This window comes from Lontra canadensis, unplaced genomic scaffold, assembly GCF_010015895.1.
Source record: "Lontra canadensis isolate GAN:19392208 unplaced genomic scaffold, GSC_riverotter_1.0 scaffold123, whole genome shotgun sequence".
NCBI lineage: Eukaryota > Metazoa > Chordata > Mammalia > Carnivora > Mustelidae > Lontra > Lontra canadensis.
Window position 1 is genome coordinate 2,106,269 of NW_022631117.1, and position 27,056 is coordinate 2,133,324.

General features: G+C 40.2%; 1 protein-coding gene across 7 annotated transcripts in view; it reads left to right on the forward strand.

The window, feature by feature from the left end:
• Positions 1 to 27,056, forward strand: part of MCF2 (MCF.2 cell line derived transforming sequence) — a 107,672-nt gene that overhangs the window by 69,055 nt on the left and 11,561 nt on the right. For 5 of the 7 annotated variants that reach the window (XM_032841387.1, XM_032841383.1, XM_032841384.1 and 2 more), the window contains 13 exons: positions 561 to 608; positions 4,126 to 4,163; positions 6,677 to 6,762; positions 7,938 to 8,004; positions 8,748 to 8,863; positions 8,980 to 9,049; positions 10,828 to 10,920; positions 15,210 to 15,302; positions 16,306 to 16,431; positions 17,066 to 17,287; positions 22,884 to 22,976; positions 24,050 to 24,128; positions 24,672 to 24,738. In XM_032841387.1, coding sequence (XP_032697278.1) covers positions 561 to 608; positions 4,126 to 4,163; positions 6,677 to 6,762; positions 7,938 to 8,004; positions 8,748 to 8,863; positions 8,980 to 9,049; positions 10,828 to 10,920; positions 15,210 to 15,302; positions 16,306 to 16,431; positions 17,066 to 17,287; positions 22,884 to 22,976; positions 24,050 to 24,128; positions 24,672 to 24,738 — 1,198 coding nt within the window. Of the gene's footprint in view, positions 1 to 560; positions 609 to 4,125; positions 4,164 to 6,676; positions 6,763 to 7,937; positions 8,005 to 8,747; positions 8,864 to 8,979; positions 9,050 to 10,827; positions 10,921 to 15,209; positions 15,303 to 16,305; positions 16,432 to 17,065; positions 17,288 to 22,883; positions 22,977 to 24,049; positions 24,129 to 24,671; positions 24,743 to 25,334; positions 25,523 to 27,056 lie in introns of those variants that run through there. The other 2 variants (XM_032841388.1, XM_032841389.1) reach the window with 2 other exon arrangements.

Genomic DNA, 27,056 nt, shown 5'->3' on the forward strand with positions numbered 1-27,056 from the left:
AGCATCAAAACCTTGCTGTCTCCACGTGGATCATATGAAAACCAAAGCTAAAAGTTATGTAGTTAAGAGTTATTAAATATAGAAATATACTCACAAATAAAACTGTAAACAATGCTCTAAGTGCAGAATATTGACAAAGAAGATATAGGGCAAAAGACTAAAACAACCCAAGAAACCAGTTAGGGGCTACAAACCAGCAGCAATGGGAATAAAAATAGGATAGGTTTATATTCCTTAGTGGAAGACAGACTTCAGTCAGATGTCCAGCTGTGTGACCTGGGCCAGTTCACTTCCCCTCTTTTAGCCGAGTTTCGCTATTTGAAAATAGGAACAATAATGCCTACTGACTGGAGTGGGTTGTTGTGAAGACAAAGAGAAAAAACCTTACAGAGTGTAAGAAGTACTGAGTAAACTAGACCAGCCCGCTGACTAAGGTTTCTTGCTGGGTAGTCATTGGAGAACTCAGCTCTGCTGAAGGCGTTAGTTGCTGAAAGTACATTTGGTTTTATTTTTTTCTTTCCAATATTCTTATTTAATGGCATTACACTTTTTTTCTGCAGTGGGAGTTGGATACTCTTTCTTTCAAGCATGTAAACTTTTTTCCAAAGGTACCCATCTTTATTACTTTTCTTCGGTACATTTTCTGAGTTTGTGTACGTGTGAAAAACCAGTTTGACATCTAAAACCAGCAGCAGTTCATCCTGGAATTTTGCCCACAGTTAACGTTCTCCCTTTTCTTCCATAATAATCATCCATATTCTCAGCGTGAAACTTACCTTGGAAAATGACTCCCTGAAAAGTAGCTTATGCTTCTAAACTCAATATCGTCGTACGACCACTCGTCAAAAGAAATCAAGAAAAACAATTGGCAGCGTTAAAACTAATCAAGCTTTCTTTCGTTTTAGAGAATCTTGTATCATCCACAGTACACCAATTTGTGGGGAGTAGCTTGAATTTTCTTCAGTTTAAGACTGCCTAATGCATTTATGTGGAAAAAGCAGCCTGAATGATATGGATGGATAAATGATTTTACTCATTATTTATCATGGTTTCTAAATTAAACCAAAGCGTCATTTATGCTACCGTATTTATTTTTACCTCATTGCTCTCTGAGAAATGGGGATTATAAGAGTCAGGACTAAATAACTCTTCAAGACTTTTAATTGCTAAGCCAAATATATAGGATTTGGTCAAATCAAATTGTGTTCATCTTTCGTACGATCAGTCAAACTGGTTTTGTTTGTTTTTGTTTGTTTCTTTTTACTAATTTGCATCAGACAGAATCCTATACCTAGAGCAGTGCCTGGCAACTAGCAGGACACAATCAGTATTTGTTGAATTAAGTTTTGGAAAAGATTTTGTTTATTTATTCGAGAGAGGGAGAGAGTAGGAGGGGGTACGAGTGGGGGGGGGGCAGACGGCGAGACTCTCCAGCAGACTCCCAGCTGAGGGCAGAGCCCCATGTGGGGATCGATCTCACGATCCTGAGATCATGACCTGAGCCAAAATCAAGAGTCAGTTGCTTAACCCCTGAATTAATACAGAGGGAAGTTAGCAAAGCATTGTGAGGGGTAAACTGTGGTTTGAGCTCCAAAACCTGTAGCTCTAGTCTGCATCTTCCTCGTAAGCTTCAGACCTGCATTTACAATTTGCCTCCTTGAATTTCCTCTAGGCAACTCAGGCTCTGCCTGGTGGCCTCTCCCACAAACCTTCCCCTCTTCCCCTGTGCCTCACTTCCAGGAACAGTACTATGATGTCCCCGCTCGCCCCAGCCTGGGCCATTGGCTTCCCCTTTGCTCTCATGCCCCCACCTTTAATCAGTCACAAAATCCACTTCTTTCCATCCCCACTGCTATTTCCTCGCTGCCACTTCCTTAACCCAAGCTCATGTCACCTGTTGCCCTGACAACTATAGCGGTCTCCCTGTCTCCCCACTTTCCCTTTTGCATGCCCCTGTTTGTCTGGCCTGTTGGACTTTACAGTGCTGGTCTCTCTCTGGGATGCTGTGTCCTTCCCTGTCCCTTTCCCCTTTGCTGGTTTCTTTCCCTCCAGCAGATTTCCTGTCCCTAGTCCACTTCCTTCCCGGAAGCTTTTCTTCCCTGCCTCTCCTGCTCAGTGCCCAGTTTGGTTGAGCAGCTGTGCTGTGTGGTGACAAGGCTGGCTGTGTGTCTTCACGGCCTTCATAGAATTGTCCATTTTCCGTCCCTCTTGCTAGACTGTCCACTCTGTAGGGGCAGGGACTGTGCGCAGGTCATGCTCGTAGCCCCAACACCAAACACAGAGCTCAGCGTAGAGTACAGCGCTCCTGATTTTCACGGATCCATTTACGTCGTTGAAAGAACGAATCTCTCCAGCTTGCTTTTCAGAAGAATCTGCTTTGTCCCAAGTTGTGTATATATATTCCTTTTTCATCTCTTAATGTGGTTGCAAAGAATTAATTATTAGTAAAGCTAAGTAGTAAGGCTCCCTCAGTTACCTTTATAAAGAAGTTTGGATCTCTGTTTATCAGGTGTCTTTAAAGTGGTAAACATCAGTGTTCATTGAAAAATTGATTTTACGTGGTAAGTGCCACTAAGTCTAACTTATGTACTTAAATATATGATGCTATAAACATACAGCTTCTGTATAAAATATATATTTTTTTAACTTTTTTATTTGAGTCTAGTTGACACAAGTTACTTTAGTTTCAGCTGTACCACATAGTGATTCAACATCTCAATACGTTATGCTGTGTTCTGTACAATATATATATATATGTTTTTTAAGTAGGCCCACACCCAACGTGGGGCTTGAACTTATGACCCTGAGATCAAGAGTTGCGTGTGCTTCTGACTAAACCAGGCAGGCACCCCTGTAAAATTTATTTTTGTTTTTACTTTCTTATTTAAAGTAATCTCTACCTCCAATGTGGGGCTTGAACTCATGACCTTGAGATCAAGAGTCACACCCTGTTTTGATGAGTCAACCAGGGGCTCCTAAAATATTTTTAAATGATGAGAGTGGAGTATAAAATTCAGAGAACATAACAGCATATCCTTTCCCTGAGTGTGCCTTGCAGTGGTTCCTGCCAAGGAGGGAAGGGCGAAAAGTATATTTCTTCCATAGGGAGAAGAGATGCCTGTAGCCTGTGTGGGTGGCAGCCTTTTTTAGCAGCACCAAAAATAAGGAACACGAATGACCTGGTCTTGCACTGGACCATGCTCAGGGGTTTGTAGAAACATTTGGACTCCTTGCTCAATAATACAGGGGCTCACCCATTGTAAACAGAATGGAAAGTTGAAACAAAGAAAAGGAGAGGCACCTGGCTGGCTCAGTTGGAAGAGCGTGCAACTCTTGATCTCGGGTCTTAAGTTCGAGCCCCCCGTTGGGTGTAGAGATTACTAAAAACAAATGAATAAACTTTAAAAAATACAGATAACTTCACTTTCAATGTGTTTTAAGAAAAGAAAGGGAGAGATGAAATAGTAGGATAGAAAGATTAAAGCTTGGAATTTTGATGCAGTTGTTTCGTTTTAGCATTTTAATATGGTTCCGAGTTGTTTTATGTAGTTGTTAGAAGCACATATTCTGACAGTAGACTCTACGGAACACTACCTCGCTTCCTGGACAAGATACTAACCTTACTTATCTAAGAAATGAAGATAGAAATAGTACGTATCTGTTAGGGTTGCTTTGAGGATTAAACACCAAAATGGGTGTGTAGGGCTTAGAGCTGCCAGGCATGTAGTTATTAGTTAAATGCAGATGTTTTTCCAAACTCTTTTTGATACCGTTAGGCAGTGAGCTACAATCTGATTAAACGCTTATGTGTGCAAATGAACATTAAATCCGCAAATAATTACATAACACTAGCACTTACCTTCCTGCTCACTCGGCAATCACATGGATGTTTGATGAGTCAGAGAATGAGTGAAGGTGTAGCAAAGTGATGCTAAATAAGAAATTGAAATCATGTAGATGAATCTAACCAGTCAACTGTTTTGTATGGTGTGATTTAAAAATACTAACATAAATATGTCAGAATATTCATAGCTCTCTATTTAATAAACATGCATGCATTTTAATTAATTAAAAGTGTTGATTTTAATTCTGGCTTGAAATTCCTCTTTCATATTTTTCTACCAGGAAAGAAGACTTGGAGACAAAATCAGAGCAACTTAAAAGTAAATACCACTAATTAATTCAAAACTGGCTTTATTGCTGTGGTTGCAGAATTGGTATGGAGGCTTAAACCATATTTTTAGTTCACTAAACCAATATTGTATGTTCAGAAGCCTATTTAATCTAAAAGAAAAAGCTGCTGCTGCATTGTGTCTAATTGCAGTTCTGGCATATCCCCAGGTGTATGAGCAGTTTCTCAAGTCTTGGCTTGAGTTTGGAATTAATTTCTGTAAAATATCTGTAAGTCCCAGCTTCTCTTTCCCGCACCCCACCTCAATAAACTTAAATTATTGAGCCTTTCTACAAAAGAAGATTCCTTTCATAACTGATTACATTCCTATAAGTATGAAGCATGGACAAAGGACAGGTTCTAATGGTCCATGCGCTAGGCTCAAAAAAGGACATCTGTTCGTTTGTGGATTGATACAAGTCTCCTTCTCAGTTGTCCAGGACATTCTGGTATCTGCAGAGAGTAGCCTCATCATAACGGTAGGGCCCTACATTTTCCTTGTGTCTTCTTGATGGTAAATAAGGACAAGAACCTAGATCTCCAAGAGGCAGACTACCTGCCTTTTAATCCCAACTCTGTCAGTTTCTGTGGGTTACATATAATAACCTGGGGTAATTCCATTACCCTATAAGGAACTCCGTTTCCTTATCTATAGAATGGGTATAATAACAGAATACTCTCATCGTAGAGGTCACGTAAACATAAAATAATACTTGGAAAGTATTTCGAATGAAGCATCTTACGTGTTGTATACCATTATGAGCAGGCTAGTGAGTGTCCTAGTTAGCACGGCGTACAGCCACAACTTCTGTTATCGAGAAGGAAACAGGCTGAAGACCAAATCCCACAGTCTTAAGGGGACTTTCGGTTCCCGTTTCCGCTCATGATACCCTAACGTGCCTCTATGGGGATTTATTCATTTACATATCTCGGGGGAAAAGTAGGAGGCTGTGGCTCTGTACATTTTCTTGGTGAGATTACTAGCTAGTGAACGGAGTTCCAAAATGCGCACATTCTTCAATTTGAGTCAATTTGCGCAATCCTTTGGCAAGGCATTTAAAAGTATAAATTTATGTTTTGAAACTTTCCAAACTTGAATTTCAGAAACCTGTTAGGAATAAGGGATGCATGCCTATCTGATGAGTAAAGAAGTACGCAGCATTATCAGTCTTAGTTTTAGTATTAAAATGATAACAATACATTCAGATAGAACGAATCAAAGCATGGTCTTAAAGAGGGAGCATAATGGTGGCACACTGTGGGCTTGACCCTGTTTTGTCACTTAACTAGGTATGGGACCTTGGCCCAGTTGCTAAACCTTTCTTAGCCTCGGTTTTCCCATATGCAAAATGAGGATAAGTATGCCATAGCTTGCCAAATTGCTGGGAAGATTGGATACAGTGATTCACGTTAAGTCCCTACAACTGTGCCTGCACAGTATCTAGGAAATAGTCAGTAAATGTTTGGTCCTTTCCACGCGTGTTTGTAATGTTTTGTGCAAATGCTTTTTAGCTGGCAGATCTCATGCTTCACTTTGGGTTCTACTTGTTACCAAGTAATGCTGCGTTAGCTTGGGGTTCAGACATTTTGCAGGCTCAAAAGTCCAAATTCAGCTAGGATCCCTGGAAGATACTTCTAAAGCTTCTGAAGAACAATTAACCCGCCACAAATCTCATGTTTTTGACTCACTCGGCAAGTCCAAGTCCTGTAGAGTCTTCAAAATAAGACAGTGGCTTAGGTTCGGGGAAGTTACCTGTAGCAAAAACTGACATGTGGTAGAGAGCAGAGACAGAGATCAACAGGCTACAACCATTTTAAGAAAGAATAGACAGTTACCCAGATGTTATCAGCCCTGAGTGGATCGTCAGTTTTTATCACATCATTCACGTTCCTGATGGTACCATTGATTTATTAGAGGGAGAGTCAATGATGTCGTGTATCCTTGGTTAAAGAACTCAAGGATTCATGTACTGTTTCCTAGAAAGTTTCCATCAAAAATCATTAAGGCTAAAAAGCTGGGTTTTTTTCTTCTTCAATGAATAAACTTTAGTTATCTGGAAACTCAACTTTTTATCAATTAACCTCACTTCCCCAAAGTGCCAAGTAAATGAGACATTATTTAATATGGAAAATACAATTGTTTTCTTAGAGCAGGAGTGGGGGCGGGGAAAAGGTGGTGGGAGAGGCAGAGGGAGAGAGAATCCTAATCCCACGACCCTGAGATCATGACCTGAGCCAAAATCAAGAGTCGGATACTTAACCAGCGGAGGGACCCAAGTGCCCCATGTATAAAATAAGTCCTAATTAGTATCTTAAATCTGTCCTCTTTGGCAACTCAAATAATTTTTTTTACCAATATGTATCAAAGTTATTCCTGAAAAAAATAATCCTAGTGTTTTCAAGTTTATGTACACAGGACCTAGAAAAAACTTAATTTGAGCTTGATTTTCTTCGAGAGGATCTATACATACGTAGATCTAATTTAACTTATTTTCATTATTTCAGATTGAAGTGGTGCATGATGGTCGGGAGAAGAGTTCTGGTCAATCCTCCAGTTTGGACAATGACAATACCTTGGATGTTTTACAGAAGTATCTTTTCTTTATTGACATACTCTCATATACACATCTACCAGTAGTAATCTGTGATTCAGTGTTGAAGGCAAATGTGCTTGGATTTTGAAATCACAAAATGGGGTTCTGTTATGTTGATGAAAAGAGCACTAGATGAGGTGTCAGAAGTCCTAGAATTAGGCCTGGCTAACCTATGCTCTGTTTGTGTGACTTGAAAATTAACTAGAGTTTTCCAGAATCTTTATTTCCTCTTTTCTAAAAGAGGTAAACGTGAACGAGATGATGTTTCAAAAACTGTAAGGGTTATGTAGATATATAATGATATTTTATAGATGTTGACAAAAGTCATTATTTTGTTTACTTTTATAAAATTATGTTACTATGCTAGACATAAGAATATTCACCCTTTTTTCCTTAAGATTTTATCTGGGGGCACCGGATTGGCTCAGTCAGTTAAGTGGTTGACTCATGATTTTAGCTCAGGTCATGATCTCAGGGTTGTGAGATCAAGAATCAAGTTGGGATCCACGCTCAGCACGGAGTCTGCTTGAGATTCTCTCTCTCCCTCTGCCTCTTCCCCCACTTGTGCTCTTTCTCTCTCATATAAATAAATAAATAAATAAATAAATAAATAAAATCTTAAAAAACAACTCTTACAACTCAATGGTCAGAAGGAAAAAAACCCAAAATTTTAGAAAATAAAGATCTATTTATTTGAGAGAGAGTGAGAGTGGTGGGGGCGGGGGGAGAAAGGAGAAGAAGGAGGAGGGGAAAGATTCTCAAGCTGACTCCCCATTGAACACAGAACCCGAGGCAGGGCTCGTTCCCACAACCCTGAGATCATGACCCGAAGTGAAACCGAGAGTCGGACGCTTAACTGACTGAGCCACCCAGGGACCCAGTAAATTGATTCATAAGCTTAGTGAGATAGAAATAAAGTGGGTTATTTTTTCTCGTGTAAAATAAGCCCTGAGCCCCCTTTCCTTTCCTCGAAATGTATTTTAGTCTTATGGGTGGTACTTATTCTAGAAACCATACCATTAATTTCATATTTTGATGGTAAAACCAAAACCATTGGTAGTTGCCACGCATTAATAATTTTTACCTTACGGTTTGTAAGGAGAAAGATTGAGAGATCATAATACAATTCTAAAGCAACAAAATAACTGGTAAATACTCTCTTTTCACTTTAGCCACGTCCTGAATGAGCTGATACAGACAGAGAGGGTGTATGTCCGCGAGCTCTTTACTGTTCTGTTGGTAAGCGACTCAAACGGTATTTTCCCATCTCTGAGTGAATGTTCTCCTGCTGCATTCAGTAAGAGCTGTTGAGCCTTCCTGTGCTGTCTGCCTCCTTGACTCACACGCCAGCAGTGCGTAGTTCTCCCACTGTTTGAGGCTGCATGTGTGGGAAATGTGCGTGGTCAGGTTCTCCCTCAGTAGTGACAATTGTGGGACCCAGATTTTAGTACAGAAGAGATAAGCTGTTTTCTTAAGGATCCGGCAGATTGTTATAATTATAATTATAATAATTATTCCCAGGGTGCTATTTAGCGATGGTGATGTAAAGAACTAAAAGTGGGAGTAAAACAGTCATTTGATACAAATGTCATAATATTAATTTGGTCTGAAAAACCTAAACACATATTGCCAGTTTAAGGAGAGGTTACTGACCTGTAATATAATTTTTCATGCTTGGTTTCCATTTTGTTTCCTACACTATAAGCTACCCTCAAGGCCAGAAAGTCACTTTATTCTACCCGTTAAGTGGGAAACCATGATGTCCTTGTCTTGCTTTCTAAAAAAAAAAAAAAAAAAAAAAAAAAAAAAGAAAAAAATTTTAAAAATGGATAACTTTGGGTACTGGAAAATTTGATTGTTAAAGTTACCAACAGCTTCACCCACTCATCCCCGATACATTCTGCTGTATCTGTATCTTTGGTGGCTCAAACAAATGTTAATGTGAACATTTCTCAACGAATACATGTATTTATTTTGGGTAGGGCTATAGAGCGGAGATGGATAATCCTGAGATGTTTGATCTTATGCCACCTCTCCTGAGAAATAAAAAGGACGTTCTCTTTGGAAATATGGCCGAAATATATGAATTCCATAACAAGTATGTAATTGCTGAATTGAATTTTCTTTTTCATCATATTATTTAAAGGCTATTGACAAATTTATTACATTTTACATAAAATTATATCATTTTTTTTTCCTCTGAAATTTTCACAGCATTTTCTTGAACAGTCTGGAAAATTGTGTTGACGCTCCAGAAAGAGTGGGACCTTGTTTCCTGGAAAGGGTTTGTTAATTATTATTTTAAAAATATATAAATATGGGTCACTAAAGTAGCAGCTCATTTTCTAGGACCAGATTTAGAGACACAGTGGGTCTTGTTTTTTTATGTCTTTGTTTTTGGAGGAGACACATCACTCCAGCAAGCATTTAATGTTAGACCAAGTTTTGTAACAGAAGCTGGTGCAGGGAAGTATCCAGAGCTCACGAATGGCTGTTGTCTTCCGTGGCTCAGCTTGTGACCACTGACCTCTGGCTAGTCTTGGGAGTCCAGGGAACATCCTGGCTGGGAAGATGTGAGACTTGGAATCACCTTCACGTGACCATTCTTGCTTTGGTTAAGTTTTAGCCTCAGAGATGCCTTGGCATTTCCCTTGAATACATGTAGAGTCTTAGACTCCAAAGTAGTCTGGCCTTCAGACACCGGGTTATCTGTCCCAGGAACTTTGTGAAATAGAGGGCTGTCTGTTCTTTTTATTCTACGAGATCATTGCGGGAAGCTCATTTCTCCATGTCTCATGAGAATGCTTATCACAATTGACTTCCCAGGCTTTGTAATCATACCTCTCCTCCATTAGCATTTTTCCTTAGACTATTCTCTGCTTATCTACTTCCTCCTCTTCCTGGAAAATCAGTTCCCTCTTGATTTGAGAGTCAGTTTGATAATGGCGATCACTGAAAGCTTCCAAATAGATGTCTTATCCCAAAGAGTGTTAATGGACTCAGAATATGATAAGGTTAAGAAAAAATTATTTGTTGTTATGTTTCTCAATATATTCTAACTTCAAACACATTTGGTTGATAGCTAGATTCTTCCCTGACTTCCCTAATCAACACCAGTCTCTTTTCTTTGGACTTGTGTAGTACTTAATGCCCATGCTACTCATTGGGGATTTTACATTGCTGGGCATTTTTATACACATTTGTGAATTCTGTCTCCAACTAGATGAAAAACGCTTTATATATATCTTTGTATCTCTCCTAAGGTGAGCAGAGTTATTGGCAACCAGCGTTGGTTCATTCATTCAACATCCTTCTACTGAACCCTTGCTAGACACCAAGCACTGTGCTAGGCAATGTGGATAGCAAGACCAAGGCTATTCCCATAGAGAAAGGGGGAAAAATAATTGTATTCAGTGTGAATTGTGCTTTATTAAGGATATATGAAGGATCCTGTAGGAGCCAAGAAGAGGGGTATCTTACGTAGATGGGAGGTATAAATGATGGCTTTCAAGAAGAGATGACTCATGAGAAGGATGTTAAAGAGTGAGTAGGAGGTAGCCCGTTAGATGAGGGTCAGAGAGAGGTGATTCCAAGCAGAGAGAATAGCATGGGAAGATGCCTAGTGGGGTTCTAATACGATGACAACATCCCAGTGACGAACCAAGGACCTTGGAAGTTAGCTCCATCTTCGTTCACTAGGGAATGGAGAAACTAAGAGCATGGAAAGAGCATGTTTCTTTGTACCCTACTAGCTCATACTTAGGAGAAAAATGCATCTGTTTTTCTAGTTCAGTCAGAGAAGGCTTTTCTCTCTCTAACTCTCAGACTTGGTAAGTGAAAGTCGTGAAATTACTGGGATAATGATGTGTCCCTCTATTCAGTCTGGTGGGTGTGCTTTTCTTGGGATACAGAGAGGGCTCCCGGCCAGCTGTCAGTGTGGTGGGCCCTTTAAACCACATTCCCTAGAATGCTTGGCCCCACTCATTCTTGTTCAGCCTTTCTTGGTAAGAAAAGTACATGTTCACAAATTGATAATATATTTGAATTTACTTTTTGTCACAGAAAGATGATTTTCAGATGTATGCGAAATACTGTCAGAACAAACCCAGATCAGAGGCAATTTGGAAGAAGTATTCAGAATGCGCCTTTTTCCAGGTATAGTAATTTTTCAGGTATTGGATGTCCTCCTTCTGGAAGATACTGGGATATTTCTTATAAATTCATTTTCTACTCAAGTTATATATACTATAGATCAAAGAATAGTTTGACCCTGCTGCCAAACACGCACGTGCACACACAGACCACGTGCTCACAGACATATATGCTGCTTCTCGGAGGTAATCACTTACAGTTCCTTTAGCTACTTCTTTTGGTATTTGCCTCCATGTTGCCAAAAAACATTGATATTGCTACTTCAGCCCTCTTCACTGCCCTTGCCTCACCACCAGATACACACACACGCTTCTTTTCCTCCAACACATCCAATATGGCTAGAAGTCTCGTCATGTAGATACACGGTGTTATATTAAGACTGTAATTCCTATGCTCAGATGAATCGTGTGGTATAAGATGGTTGCTCTTCTAGCGCTTTTGTTTTTCTTGCAATTGTCATTTGTACTCATTTAATTTTTAATTTTTTCATTTTTTTAGAATTTTAGCTATTTATTTATTTTTAAAGGTTTATTTACTTGAGAGAGAGAGTGAGAGAGAGAGAGAGAGCGCCTGCATGAGCAAGGGGAGGGGCAGAGGGAAAGAAGCAGACTCCCCACTGAGCATGGACCCGACGTGGGGCTTGATCTCACAACCCTGGGATCATGATCTGAGCTGAAATCAAGAGTTGGGTGCCTAACCAACTGAGCCACCCAGGCGCCCTTCACTTAATTTTTCGGATACTTTCCCCTATTTTACCTTAACCTCTCCTAGGTTTGAGAGTTACATAAATCTCTTCTTAGTGCATTGAACATACTCTCTGTTCTCTGAATTTCATTTTGAATTAATCTCTTCTGAACTTTTCTGATCAACTCAACTTTTCTCATCAACTCACTAGACCTGTTGTGTAGCTGTCAACCTGGGATCTTGATGAATATAACTTTAGGGATAGGCTCTCCTGTTTCCAAGTGCCATATTTTTTCTTGTTTCACTAGTAGTTTTGCTGAGAAGTATGCCTGGTAGGTAAAAGTTTTCAGGGCTTGCATGTGACAAAAGTTTACCCTAATACTTGATCGCTAGCTTGGCTAAGTATAGAATTCAATGTAAGAAAAAATTTTCCTCAGAATTTTGAAGGTATTTCCTGCATTGTCTTCTGGCTTCCATTGTTGCCGTTAAGAAATCTGATGCCATTTTGGTTTTTGATCCTTTGTGTGTTACCTACTTTTGTCTTCTCTCTGAAAGCTTATGGGAACATTTTTACCCTTTGGGGTTCTGAAATTTCACACTTCTGTGCCATGATGTTGGCACTATTTTCATCCATCATGTCAGTCTTGTGATGATCCCTTTGAATTTGGAAACTCTTGTCCACATTTACTTGGATTTTTTTTTTTTCTCAGCACAATTTTTTTCTATTTTCTCTTTCTGGAATTTCTGTTGTACAGATGTTTGATATCCTCGACAAGTCCTCTAATTCTCTAATCTTTTCTCTCTATTTTCTGGCTCTTTATCTTGCTCTGTTTTCTGGAATTTGTCTTTCAGTCCTTGTAATGAGGATTTTGTCTCTGCCATTAAGTTTTTAGTTTTGGAGAACCTCTACCATTTTTTGTTCTCTCACTGTTCCTTCCAATAGAACCCTATTTTTGCTTTGTGAATTCAATATCTTCACTCATCTATATGAGGATAATGATAATAGAATTTCCTCCTGAAAATCACTTTTTCTTGCTTGCACAATTTCTTTTGTCTTTAGATTGCTTTTGTGTTTTCTTTTTCTTCATTTTGTTCCTGTCACTCATATCAGATACTTTCCTCAAATGTCTACGGACACTTTTTGTCCACTTAAGAGTAAGCACTAGAATAAAAAGCTCATTGGAAGTATCCAAGTCACATATGGATTATTTGACCATGGTTTTTACTGTTGAGTGATTTGTCTCATAAATATTCAAGCGATCTCTTTGCATTCAGTTGCATCCAGTATGGTACTCTGTCTTCAGCTGGACCTGGTATTCCCTAGCTCAGAGGCCTTCTGTTTTACTCTTTTCAGATACACATCCGTTCTTCTACTGTCCGGCAGGAAAGGCAGGCACCCAGTTATGCATAGTAGCATGGCTCTCTGAGAGCCTTCTCTCCTTTTTTTTTTTTTAATTTGCCATTTTAAAGATTTTATAAAGATTATTTATTGAGAGAGAGAGAGTATGAGTGGGGGGAGGTGCAGAGGAAAAGAGAGAGAGAGAGAGAGAACCTGCAGCAGACTCCGTACTGAGCATGGAGCCTCTCCTGGGGCTTGATCCCATGACCCTGGATCAGGACCTGAGTTGAAATGAAGAGCTGAAAGCTTAACTGACTGAGCCACCCAGGTGCCCCCTTTCTTTCCCTTTTTCAAAAAACTTGTATGCCCATTTATTTTTTTTGGTAACAGCTTTATTAAGATGTAATTAAAATTCCATACAATTCGCCCTCTTCAAAGTGCAATTAAGTAGTTCTACTGTATCCACAGTGTTGTGCAACCATTGCCAAGTCAGTTTAAGAACAATTTCATACCAGGGCACCTGGGTGGCTCAGTGGGTTAAAGAACAATGTCATGCTCCACAAAAACCCCACCCATACCTTTTAGTAATCACCCCGGACATTCCTCCAACCCTTACGAGTAGTAAGCTACTTTCTGTCTTTCGAGATTTGCCTGTTCTGAACTTTCGTGTAAATGCAATCAAAATATGTGATTTTTTTTGTGTTTCACTGATTTCGTGTAGCATCGTTTTTTTTGTAGCTCATCCACGTTGTAGCCTGTTTCAGTTCTTCATATGGGTATTTGACATTCTATGTACCCATTCATCAACTGATGGTGATTTGGTTCTTTTCCACCTCTTGTGTACAAGTTCTTTCTGTGGCCATATATTTTCATTTCTCTCGGCCATATACCTGGGCATGAAATTGCTAGGTCATTTGGTAACTCTCTGTAACTTTTTAAAGAAGGGTTAGATTCTTTTCCAAAGTTGCTGCACCATTTTATATCCCTTCCACCAGTGTATGAGTGTCCCGATTGCTCCACACTCTCACCAGCCCTTATTAGTTTCGACTTACTTCTTTTTTATCCCCGCACACTCCCCCTCTACCAGTATCTACCTCTTAAACAGACTTTCAAACACACCTTCATCTCCCACTTTCAGGGGGTACTTGATGTCTGTAATTCTGGACTTTCTGTGGAGGGGAAGGGGAAATTGAGTTAGTTGTTCCTTAGGTTTTCCCTCTGCCATCCTGAGAGTCGCTCTTCTCTAGTGTGCTCCTTTACTTGTCACTTGTCAGTTTTTTTTTTCAGTTTCCATATTCGATTGATAGTTTTTCCTTTCCCGTCTTTGTAACTTTGGGTTTTGTCTTGTAAAAATGACTTCTAAAAATCATTTTAGTTGGGCTTCATGAGTGAGGAGAGCTAAATGCATGTATCAGTCCATTACATTTAACCGTAAGTTGCTAACTGTTTGAATTGTTTTTAAAGATTTTATTTTTTAAAGTAATCTCTGCACCCAACGTGGGGCTCAAACGCATATTCCCCAGATCCAGAGCCAGCCCAGGGCCCCCTAACTGTTTGAATTGGATTGTATATTGGTTTTTATCCATACCCAGAAGCAGGTCCCAGATCTTAACACATGTATATCATTTCCCACTCCCTTTGCATTCTGTACTTCTTAAATGCACATTTCATCCTAATTGGCCCCATCTTGCTGTAGTTACGGACCCTACAGCGTTCCCAGGACCCAAAGTCATGACCCTTCATTTATCATGGCAGTAAGCCAATAATCAGATGAACTATAGCACTGGTTGATGAGGGCTGTATATCTCGTGATATTAAAAAAAAAAAAAAAAAACAAAACAAAACTCCCTCTCGTACCCAGTTTGACTTCTATTTGGTACAACCTGTTTCTTTTCTGGGCCTTGGCCTGTGAAGCTGAGCTTTTTGTTAATTTTCTTCACTATTCTTTTAGTCATGTTTTGTTTGTCATGTTCATCATTTTGTCATCTTTCAAGCATTCCACGTCAACGTGCATTTTATGTAAAAATGTATTTGCATTTGAAATTTTAGCATTTTCTACCTCTCAAATGCTTGAAATAATGTTTACAGTAGTTTTTTTTATATTCACGGCCACTTAGAATTTCCATACGGTACGTAACAGCGGCTTTTCTAGTAGAATCTCCTCGAGATGTAAGAAATTTGTGTGCATGGGGTTTCATCTGCAAACACTTGGCATTTTCACAGGTACATGTCTTGATTAAATGTACTGATAATTATATTTTAATAACAGGAATGTCAAAGAAAACTAAAACACAGACTTGGTCTGGATTCCTATTTACTCAAACCCGTGCAACGAATCACTAAGTATCAGTTACTGTTAAAGGTAATTACGTGAATTCTTTCTTTACTTCCATCTGTGGGTCAGATGTGGCAAAGACGTTAGAAAGGAAGTGGCTAGTGAGGAAGCACGGGGCACAGGGAGGCTTGGTGAGTGGGAAGGCTGGAGTTAACAATATGCCTCCTCGCTTCACTGCGGTGACTCAAGTGCCCAATGCCTAGATAGAGAATCTCTAGAGTCTTTTTAGCTATTTAATTAGCCACACAAGTTACATTGATGTAGGCATAACAAATGCAGAAGTTTCCTGATCGTTAAGAACTAAACAAATATTTCTTAGAGTTTGTGACTGCATTTCACGCGTGCCTTCTCCATGAAAACTCCAGATGGCACACCCCTTGTGTCCTGTGACAGAGTTCCTGAAATATCACGTTACGTATAAGCACCGCGAGCATATTTTATAATATATGTTAACCATGTTCTGTGGTCTATGCAAAATAAAGAAAACAAATTGTTGCATTTGGAGAGCCAAAAAAGTGTGATTGTTTTAAAAATCAATCTATAGTGTGTCCTAATAGCTCCTTTTCTGCAGCTCCAAGAGCATCGAGTGCCCTTTACTTGATACTATTTAGGCACTATTCCATTTCTTCCCAAATTTTGACATGGTTTTTATTTTTTTTAAGATTTTATTTATTTATTTGACACAGAGAGAGAGAGATCACAAGTAGGCAGAGAGGCAGGCAGAGAGAGAGAAAGGGAAGCAGGCTCCCCGCAGAGCAGAGAGTCCGACGCAGGGCTCGATCCCAGGACCCTGAGATCATGACCTGAGCCGAAGGCAGAGGCTTTAACCCACTGAGCCACCCAGGTGCCCCTTGACAGGGTTTTTAAAATAGAATATTAATGTGACAAATAGCAAATGAAAGATATTGCTTAAAAAATGACATCATCTTTGCATTCTTCCTTGAAAGCATGCTAGCCGAAACTGTATTTGTTTTCTCCAGCTATTAATATCTGCCTGATATCAAGTTTAATTCTTGACTTCTAATTACAGGAGCTGCTAAAATATAGCAAAGGCTGCCGAGGGTTTGAACAGTTAAAGGAGGCACTGGACACGATGCTGGATTTACTAAAGTCAGTTAATGACTCTATGCATCAGATTGCAATAAATGGCTATATTGTGAGTCAATTTTAATGATCATTGCGGTTTTGGGGGTAAGCACGTAAAGATCTCTTTCTTCGGCTTCTGGAACCAAGTGAGAAATAAAAAGGGCAGAAAAATGGAGATCCAAATGTCAGCAGTGTTACGGAGATCAGCAGCCAATGGATTTGTGATCTCCCCCTTGTCCCTAGAAGCCTACCCCCAAGTCCGACCTTGGGATAGCCTGCTTGAAGGAACTGTTGGGGTCTTCTAAAGAGATGTATTGTCCCAGGATTGCTTCTTGCCCTAGTCCAAGATAAAAAACAAAACAAAACAAAACATCAAATCAAGTCTTTAATGTAAGCTCCTCCTAGTGGGGATGCTTGGTCTGGCAGACGTCAGTCACCAATCAGGATTGAGAAGATGGGGGGAGCTACCCTAGTTGAAAGACATCCATATGGCGGTCTCTTCTGTCTCTTGCTCCCGCCGTACTTTTGTACCTGTGTGACACAAGGCATGTGTTAATGTAGTCAGTCACTGGGTATAGAATTTTAAAACCTGTACAAGTTGCGTTTCAGGGTTTTAGTGGCTCAAGCTAAACAGTATCACGCTGATGGCAGAGGTGTGAACCGAGCTGTGCCTTGTACTGATGCGTGTTGATTCTCCTTTGTAGGGAAACTTAAATGAACTGGGCAAGATGATTATGCAGGGTGCATTCAGTGTTTGGACTGGACACAAGAAAGGCGCTACAAAAATGAAGGATTTTGCTAGATTCAAACCAATGCAGCGGCATCTCTTCTTGTATGAAAAAGCCATCGTTTTTTGTAAGAGGCGTGTTGAAAGTGGAGAAGGCTCTGACAGATACCCGTCATACAGTTTTAAGCACTGTTTGAAAGTAAGACAGTTTAAATTGTGTAACATAATATATCATTCAGATATATATATATACGTATAAATATAAAAGTTGGCACACCTTTGCAAGTGAAATGAGTGGGTTTTATACTTTAGTTGTGCACCCCTTTTTTTAAATGAAATCTTTTTATTCAGGTATCATTGACCTACAATACTGGGTTCATTTCAAGTGTGCAGTATAATGAGGAGGTATTTGTGTATATTGCAGAACGATCCCCACAGTAAGTCAGTATCCATCACCACACATAGAGTTACTTTTTCTTGTGGCGACTTTTTCAGTTGTACTGTCCTAGCAGCTTTCCAGTGTGCAGTGGAGTATGGTTAGCGACAGTCACCGTGCTGTACATCCCATCTGCAGGACTTACGTGTTTCGTAACTGGAAATGTGTACCCTGGAACCCCCTTCACCTGCTTCATCCACCTGCAGCCCACAAAAGCTTAAGTAGAGGTCTTGTGTTAAATCCGTAACCCAGAACTTCGGAAATAAGAGTGAGGGAGAGCAGAGCCTTACCTCCTTTCTTTTCTCTGTCACTCCAATCCCAGGCACTCCCCAAGGTGGCTCCTGAGTGCCCTAGTGCAGAGCACGGTGTGCAGCTGTGGGAGCTGACCAAGGTTCTCTCATGAGCTCTCTCTTACCAGTGGTGCTGGGTAGACTTGATGGTCTTGGGAGCAGGGAGCCTTCACTGTATGGGGCACATGACGAAGACAGTTTCTTTTTTTTTCCTCCATGCAGTGTAAAAGTGGGCGACTGTGCTTAGCATAGTCCCACTTTTTTTTTGGTGTTTCTTTGTTCTTTAGCTCTTCTCCTCCTGGGTGTCCAAAGCCACCCACAGCCGAGTCCTGTCCACATCTTCTTCCTTCCTGTAACTTCTCTCCTATAACCCAAACTTTCGTACCAATACTAGTTTTGTCCTAATACTAGTTTGGTATTAAAATGAGGTCAGCGATGTTTGAGGGAGTCACTGGCAGTCCACTTCATTCATACAAGCCTGTAGTTGGCGAACTTGACATTTTTTATACCGAGTTAATTTTATCTCTCAAGTTTTCAATTGGAAATTTCAATTTCCATCTGGGGGCACCTGGCTGGCTCCGTCAGTGAGGGGTGTGGCTCTTGACCTCAGGGATTTGAGTTTGATCCCCACGTTGGGTGTAGAGATGACCTTCAAATAAAATCTTTGAACAAATAAAGTGTAAAAGCAAAACGATATTGGTTATAGAAAAATTGGCACATAGAGAAAACCATGACCTCGCTTCCTCGACCACTATCACTGGAGTCATTTTTTCTGACCATGTTCTTTCACTGTGATGAAGAGGACAAGCAGTGTGTCCTAGGGTGTTGTGTCAGGAGTCAACCAGATAAGCAGGCCCTGCTTGGGATTCTCCCCAGAAGGTCAACAGTCCCATGCTGTTTGTAACAAAGTTCCTGCCCAGAGTTATCTCTCAGACTTCTTCCTACCGTCCACTTGCCCCGCTGTCAAGTTTCCTTAAAACTTGTTTTGACAACCAATGCCCAGTTGCTCCTCTGCTATTAGCAACCCACCTCCCTGTCCCCCAAATCTCCATTGGTCTATTTTATGTCTCTAATAAACATTGACCGAGAACTAAGATTTTATAGTTGACCTCAGCCGGGCGTTGGATTCTTGGTGTCTACATGTCTGTTTCTGGGGAAGAGACGTGATCTCCATAAGCAAGCTGGACCCAGATGCACTCAGTTAACTTTGTACTTGTGGGGTGACCTAGTCAATACCTGATGTAGTATCTCTGGTGTGTATTGATTTTCTTTCTTTCTTTTCTTTTTTTAGCTTTAATTTGTCACAATGATGGGCAGCAGAATGTTTCTGAAGCACATCAGAGTAAGGAGGGTCTGGTATGAGGGAAGCAAGTCATGAGATTTCAAAGTATAATGGTTACCGTGGAAACGGTGGGATAGCTGTAAGAAACGTTTCAGTGGAAGGTAGACAGATGGGCTGGGCGACTTACTAGATACAGGAAAGAAATAATATCTGACAGCTGAAGGAGCAAAAATCAATCTGATCTTTCTTTGGTTTCCCAATAATGCTTAGCATTTTGTTCAAAGGTTTTATTTATTTATTTGACAGTGCGCATGAGCAGAAGCAGGGGTGGTGGGGAAGAGGGCGGGGTGGGCAGCAAAGGGAGAGGGAGAAGCAGGCTCCCGCTGATCAGGACCCTGACATCATGACCTGAGCCACCCAGGTACCCCACGCCTAGTGTTTTTTTTTTTTTTTTTTAAAGATTTTATTTATTTATTTGACAGAGAGAGATCACAAGTAGACAGAGAGGCAGGCAGAGAGAGAGAGAGAGAGGGAAGCAGGCTCCCTGCCGAGCAGAGAGCCCGATACGGGACTCGATCCCAGGACCCTGAGATCATGACCTGAGCCGAAGGCAGCGGCTTAACCCACTGAGCCACCCAGGCGCCCCACGCCTAGTGTTTTTAATAAAAAAAGATTATTCAGTGATGCCTGCAAAGATTTAGACCAGGTGTACTAGGAAAATGGTGATCCCGCCGACAGAGAAAGCTGGAAGTTTGGCGATTTCTCAAGCCTCACTCTGCTTACCCTCTTGCTTTCCTACTGTGAGATTCCAGGATTAAATCCTGGCCAGCAAGAATAGTCCGTGTGTGACATAAACAATGGGGTTACTGGCTTCAGAGTTTTCTCCTTGGTAGAGGGGACAGGTGCAGAATGCTATCTGCTGCTGAGCCCTTGCCCTGTCCCTTCTTGGGGGCTCTCATCTTGGCGTCATCCTGGCCTCATGACTGGATTTGAAGTCGGCCACTTCTATGACAAGAAAAGGCCCTAAGGTCACACTCAGATGGCGAGATTTGAATTCTTCAAATTCCTCAGTTCATGCATTTATCATCATCATCTTTTTTTTTAACTTAATAAACATATACACAGTGCCTCCTGTTTGCTAGAAACTGTTCTAAGTGTTTATAAATAGCAATGTTGACTCATTTAACCCACACAGCAACTTCATATGAAATAGGAACTATTATGAATCCCATTTTGAAGATGGGAAAGCCAAGTTCCAGAGAAGTGAGTGATTTGTCCAAGAGCGCGTAGCTAGCAGAGTCACACCCAGGCCGATGGTTCCAGACTCCCTGCTCTCAGTTAGGGCACCGTGTCGCCAGGCCTTGTGTCTTGTTGGTTCCTTCTTTTATCCCTTCCTTCATTCCTTAATCTCCATGCTGCCTTTCCTCTCTACCCCTGTAGCACCCATTCTAACTGATTTGATGTATGTCCTTCAGTTGGTGTGTTTTTGTTAAATGTATATTAATGTTCTGTGCACATCTGTTGGATATTCATAAACTGTGTTCTCTTATAATCTTTTTCTTTCTCCTCTTTCTGGTGTCAGAAACTGTTTTTCTGATACAGCCACGTGACTGGGGTATACCCACTCTCTTGCTTCTCACTGCTTCGTAGCAGTTAAGTTGAGCTATATTTTTTGTTGCTGTGATTCAAGATCAATTTTTTAAAATTATACTAACTCAAGAAGTAAATAAACTCTATTCCAGAGCTATAAATAGAAGTCAGAAGATTGGTAGTTTTTGGCCATAATTGCAGAGTTCTTGACCCACCAGGTGACTTTTAACGAGGTGTTTGACATGTTTACACTACCTTGAGGACAAAAAATTAGTTAAAAGTTGGAGCCCTCAACCCTTGGCACACTGTGATGTCTGCAGATCAGATATTTTATAATTTAGCATTTATATTCATAGCTACTAGGAATATCAATGAAAATGTGAAAGATAAGGCAGATGCCACAATTAGGATGTGACTGCAGAATCAGCCTTGTTATCTTGTTATTTTATTGTATTATAATATGTATTATGTAGTATATTATGTAACTATACTCATATAGTTAGACCTTTAACTGCCTCTGGATTCTAAAACTGAGCGAATTTCATGGTATAGTGAACATTTCATGATATAGTCACATTTAATGAGACTTAGAAGCCTTTCAATAAAACCTTTATAGTTTGATATTTGAGAAAATATATACATCCACAAAATACAAATGGATTGTATCCCAGTGGAAGAAGTAAGCAAATTGTTTGGAACTCAGGACAACATTGTCTGATAGACATAATGGTTAGATTTCCAGGGTAACTCAAAAAAAGATCATTTAATCTATAAGGATGTGGTCTATGTATACAGTGAAAAACCACAAACCTGTTTTGCAATTCAAATAAGGGAAAGTTTAGAAAGCAAGCTCATATACTTAAAAAAGCTCATTATATGATCTAGGCATTTAATGCAAGCTATTTAATCCTTTAATCAGCTCTGTGAAATAGGTATTCTTCCCATTTTGTGGTTGAGAAAACCACAGCTCAGATAGGTTAAACACTTTGCACCAGAACACGGAGCTCATAATGGTCAGCAAGGAAGGTCCAATCCAGGCCTGTCAGAGTCCAGAGCCCTGCACGCTATCCATTTTATGCTATTTCAATGCCATTGAAGTAGAGATTGAACATGAGATTATTATTCATCTTAAATCCTGATGCTTGAGCAAAAAAGTAGGTTTAGCTAGAGCGGTTGAGTCGGAACATGAAGGTATCTGTGGGGCTTCTGGAAGTCGCTGCTGACTACATTCAGGGTAGGTGTCAGAGAGTCCTGTGTGTGTAGATCTCATTTCATTTCTCAGCACAACCCCTTTTCTTTCCCTTGATGTGCGATTTTGCTAGCCCTACTTTTTAGTGCTTATCAGCCTTAGTTAGGGCCGTTTGGGGGACTTGTAAATGGAACAGAGAGTGAGCTATTCCTTTAGATAATTAGACTGGAATTAAACAAAAAGAGGAGGCAGAAGAGGACTAGAGGAGAATGCGTGTACGAGGGAGGGAAATTGCTCGAAATGGAATTAACCAAGCTATTAACAGCACAGGATGAAAGAAAAGGGAAGAGGGTGTGCTCTGCACAGTCATATGGGGAAGAAAAATCATGGTAAGGAAGGGATATTGTAGACAAATTTCACTGGCTGCAAGAAGATCTCACTCTCCTATGAGAGATCGCTTGTTTTCTAGAGAAGCGGAGAGGTCGGTAGAAATAAAGGGGAGTCTTGGGTACCCAGCGGGCTTTCCCCCACCCCATAAATTGCATGTTTATCAGTTATAAAACTTCTATCAAGATAAGTAATCATCTATAAGATAAACTTATCTGACAAATGATTTTGAAAAATAACCATTTAACTTAATTTTGGATGAGCTATTTTATTAATGTTTCATTACTTTTAGACCTGTGTTTGACATGATAATTTGTTTTAATTGTGTGCAGTTAATTTATAGTAGGATTTAATCTTAGGGGGACTAGTTGGATGTTCGGATTTATGACATTTGTTTCGATCATTGGGATGGAGCATGTCATCTCTGTCCTAAGTGCCTGGTTCAGTGAAAACATTTAAATAGGGCCATGACTGTATTTATCATTTCATATTCTTGAATATAAAATGTGTATTTTGCCAAGTGAGAAATCCTGGTTTACTTAGAAGACGGTGGGGGTAGATTTAATGTAATTTCATATTCCAAGTAAAATGCTCATGAAGATTTTGACCAAAATCTTACAGATGGATGAAGTCGGCATCACTGAGTATGTAAAAGGAGATAACCGCAAGTTTGAAATCTGGTATGCTGGCAAGGAGGAAGTTTATATTGTCCAGGTGGGTCATTGAAATATTATTCTAGAAACCACAACCTGCAAACCACAACCTGCATTAAGACACAAGAGTCTGAATTTGCAAACAAAAACAATGTTGGCCACGTTATTATAATAAGTTCTCATTCCTTTCATCTAGGTCACTTAAAGAGAATTTAGTATTCTTTGTGAGGCTGTTAAGCAGTTTTCCAGTAGCACATGTTCTGTCCGACTTGAGAGGTACCTCTGGGACTTTCTAGAGCTTTGAGGTTCTACAACTACACCAGGATACTTACGGACTCTAGCTGATGGCCAAGAACATGGCAGGTGCTTCTCTGCCCCCATCAGTTTTCTAGAGTTCCTGACTGAGAGTTGTTCTGGGTTCCTCTTGTGCTCGGCATTCTAATGCGGGACACAGGGATGGGACAGTTCACATTTGAGCCTTGTCTCTAAAAAGTATGCGTAGGACTACATTGATCGCAATGAAAACAATAAAAATAAAAACAGGCTTAAAGCCCTGGCCTGATGTGCTATAAGGTCCAACCTGTTTCAGGGAAGGGGAGAGGAATGAGAAAATTTCATCTCAATAGGTGTATCATGACTTGTGACAGGCGTCAGTGTTTTTACTTTACTTTAATTCTGTATTAGGTGAATCCATAGAAATACATTTTCTTGGCTCGATTTAGACATAAGACTTCTTGCTCTCCTACAGACTTGGAAGGTATCAGGATTGCAACAGATTTTCTTTTCAGAAACAGAACTTTTTTAATTTTACCAAAATTAAACATAAAAGCCTTGACAGTGTTAAAAGAACCCCCTCAGTAAAATAAATTTAAAAAAATAAAAGGACCCTCCTACAAAGAAAAAAAGTTACATTATATTTCACTTTTTCTCTTAGCATTAATTTTTAAGGGCAGTTCCAAAATGGTTTGACTATTATCTCATCTAACAGATGGCTACTTACTTGCCTCTTAGGAGTTTTAAAAAGCAAAACAGTAGAATTTGAATATGGTGGTTTAGGATGTAGATCAGGCTTGGTATACCTGGTGATGTTTGTTTCATTATAAAGGCTTCTTCTTCAAATTTTAAAATCCTTAGGCTCCGAACGTAGACGTGAAGATGACATGGTTAAAAGAAATCAGAAATATTTTGCTGAAGCAACAGGAACTTATGACAGGTAATTTCAGAATAAAAAGAGTGACAGGTCAGTGGCGCAGGCTTTGTGATAACTGGTACAAGGAACGGGTTTGAAATTTACTTAAGACTGTAATGAAAGGGTTTGTTAAACTAATTAGAAGAAGATCAAGATTCAGGGGGTTCTTTAAACTATTTTGGAGAATGAACTTTACACTAGAAGGTAATATAGCAAACGAACTGTGTTCAATTCTAATCCCTTCTCATGCGTCAACTCTACCAAGGACCTCAAGGCATCAGTGCCTGGTAGTGTTGGCATGGTGATGGTTATAGTTATGGGCCTGAATTTCTTGATAAAATATTACACGGTTCAATCCTTTTCCATGTTTGAAATCCAGACTGGCCTTTCCTCTGGTTACTTGAAGTCTGTGAAAGTTAATGCCAACGGGAATGGTGTATGTGTGTGTGTGTGTGCGCGCACATGTGCGTGTACGTACACGCACTTGCACATGTGAAGGACATTGTTTTCCGAGGAAGAAGTGTGGTTTCTCAATGATGCTTCCATAAGCTCTGTTTTATTTCACAGTTAAAAAACGAAAGCAGCATAATCCATTAACAGACCTGGATCACCTTTCTTCTCAGCGGAATGATGAGTAAGTGATTATTCTTCCAGGAATATCACTCCTGCAATCTTCTGTTTTGCGTATGTACATGAGACAGCCTCATTATCAAGTAGTTCAGACACAGACCAGCCTCCTTTTTTAGAGTAACTCATCAGATACCTTAAATGCACCCTCTTCTCAGCTCTAACCATATATGTGGAGGCTGATGGCCCATCATCATTATCCCTTTGTTCCCCTTGATGTTAAAAATAATATGAGAGTTTGGGCTAATTTTTAAGCATGATTATAGATGCCTTGTTCTTGGTATATCCTGGGGAGGGGAGGGGCGTGTGGGGGAAAAGTGGCTGCCCTCATGGTTTTCTCTTCGCAATAGTTTTGGTCAGCTTCCATCTGATTGGAGAAAGAGTGTGGTCAGGATGATGAAGGACTGGCAGTCCCTGAGGGCCCCTCTGCTCCGCTGTCCCTAGATGAAGACTGCTGGCTGGCAGCTTAGCCTCTCTTTCTGTGTGGTCAGAGAGGAGGCGTGCATCCTGGGAGGGCACAGCTATGAAGTCTTTGAGGAAGGTAGTGGGCCTACATGATAGCACTGCTGCTGGTTGACAGATGTCTTCATATTCTGCCTCTAGGAATGCTAAAAGGTGGAGTTGCCCATAGAACAAGTGCATATATGCGGAAAGAATCCCCACGCTGATTCCAAAGCCTGTGCACAGAAATTCACCACGTAGCATCTGCATGATACAGGGATCATTGAATGGTTTACTAAAAATAATTTTTTAAGATTGTTTTTTCTGAGAGGGAGAGAGGGAGGGAGAGGAAGAGAGGGAGAGAGAGTCTTAAGCAGACTCCATGCTGAGTGCAGAGCCTGACATGGGGTTCGATCTCACGACCCTAGGATCATGACCTAAGCCCAAATCAAGTCAGATGCTTAACCAACTGAGACTCCCAGGTGCCCTCCCAAAATACTCTTAAAAAAAAAGTAAAATAAAGGGGTTTCTGGGGGGCTCAGTTGGCTAAGCATCCAACTCTTGATTTTGGCTCAGGTCATGATTCCAGGGTCCTGGGATTGAGTCCAGTGTCAGGCTGCCTACTCAGCGGGGATTCTGCTTCTCCCTCTTCCCCTGTCCCTGCCCCTAGTTTATGCGCGTGTGCTCTCTCTCTCTCTTTCTCTCTCTCTTTCTCAAATAAATAAAATCTTTAAAAAAATTAAAATAAAAGATACTCTTTTTCTCGTTGTTGGATATTATCTTTTAGAGGTAGCTAAAAATCAGGATCAAAGTGTGTTGGTTCATCTGGGACTTTAGGAAAATCATTTAAAAGTCACAGTGGAAGTCTTTATCTTCCTGAGTCACAATACTCAATCTTCTGTTATACGTTATGGAAGGAATGTCTTTAGGTTTCATACAGTAATTGACTCTATAGTAGGTGACACAGCCCAACAGCGTTAATCAGATTAAGGTTTCAGTGTCATTTATATACACCTTACTTAATTCACTGAGGTTAAAACATCATACAGCAAGCAATAGGGATTTTTTTTTTTTGGTAGCTTTCTGACTTTCCCTTCCAAGAACCTCCTCTGCCCTATTCAGCCCATACAGCTCATATGACCAGTCAGACTGTTATCCTCTCCTAGTTCAGGGATGGACATGTAAACCAACCTAGCCCATGATGGCCATCACCAGAATTTTCATCAGAGCTGTCAGGAAGGAGGTCTTGTCCTTTGAATTGAGAAGTTCTATTAAGCCTCTAAGCTTAGGGTTACTAGGGCCAGTTCTCCTTCCACATGTGACTGTGGGAGACAGGGAAGCAAGGGGGGATCCCACACAGAGGTAAAGCAGTGCTGAAATATTGGATTCCTGATGACTTTGCTTAAGCACCTGGATTTGTATGTGTTCAGCATTAATCCTTAGACTTTCAGTTAAATGAACCAATAAATTTCTCCTTTTATGGGTTTTTTTTTTGTTTACATTTTTCCAACTGTATTGGTTATGGTCGACACTTAAAATTTGTATATATTTAAAGAGTAAAATTTGATTTGCTATACATATGCATTGTGAATTATTAATCCCAGCCATCCTTCTGTGTGTGTGTGTGTGTGTGTGTGTGTGTGTGGTGAGACCACTTAAGATCTACCTGTTAGCAAATTTCAAGTATATAATATAACACGTAATAGGAATTTTAAACAATATACCTGCTGTGGGTCCGGAAGGCAGTCATTTTTTTCTTTGCATATTAGACAACTTGCTGGCTTGGATCCTAGAATTTAAGCTTTTATTGTATTGCGAACTATCATTCTACAGACTTAAATTAAGGGAGGGGGGATCAGCTAGGTTTGAATGATTCTCAGAGAA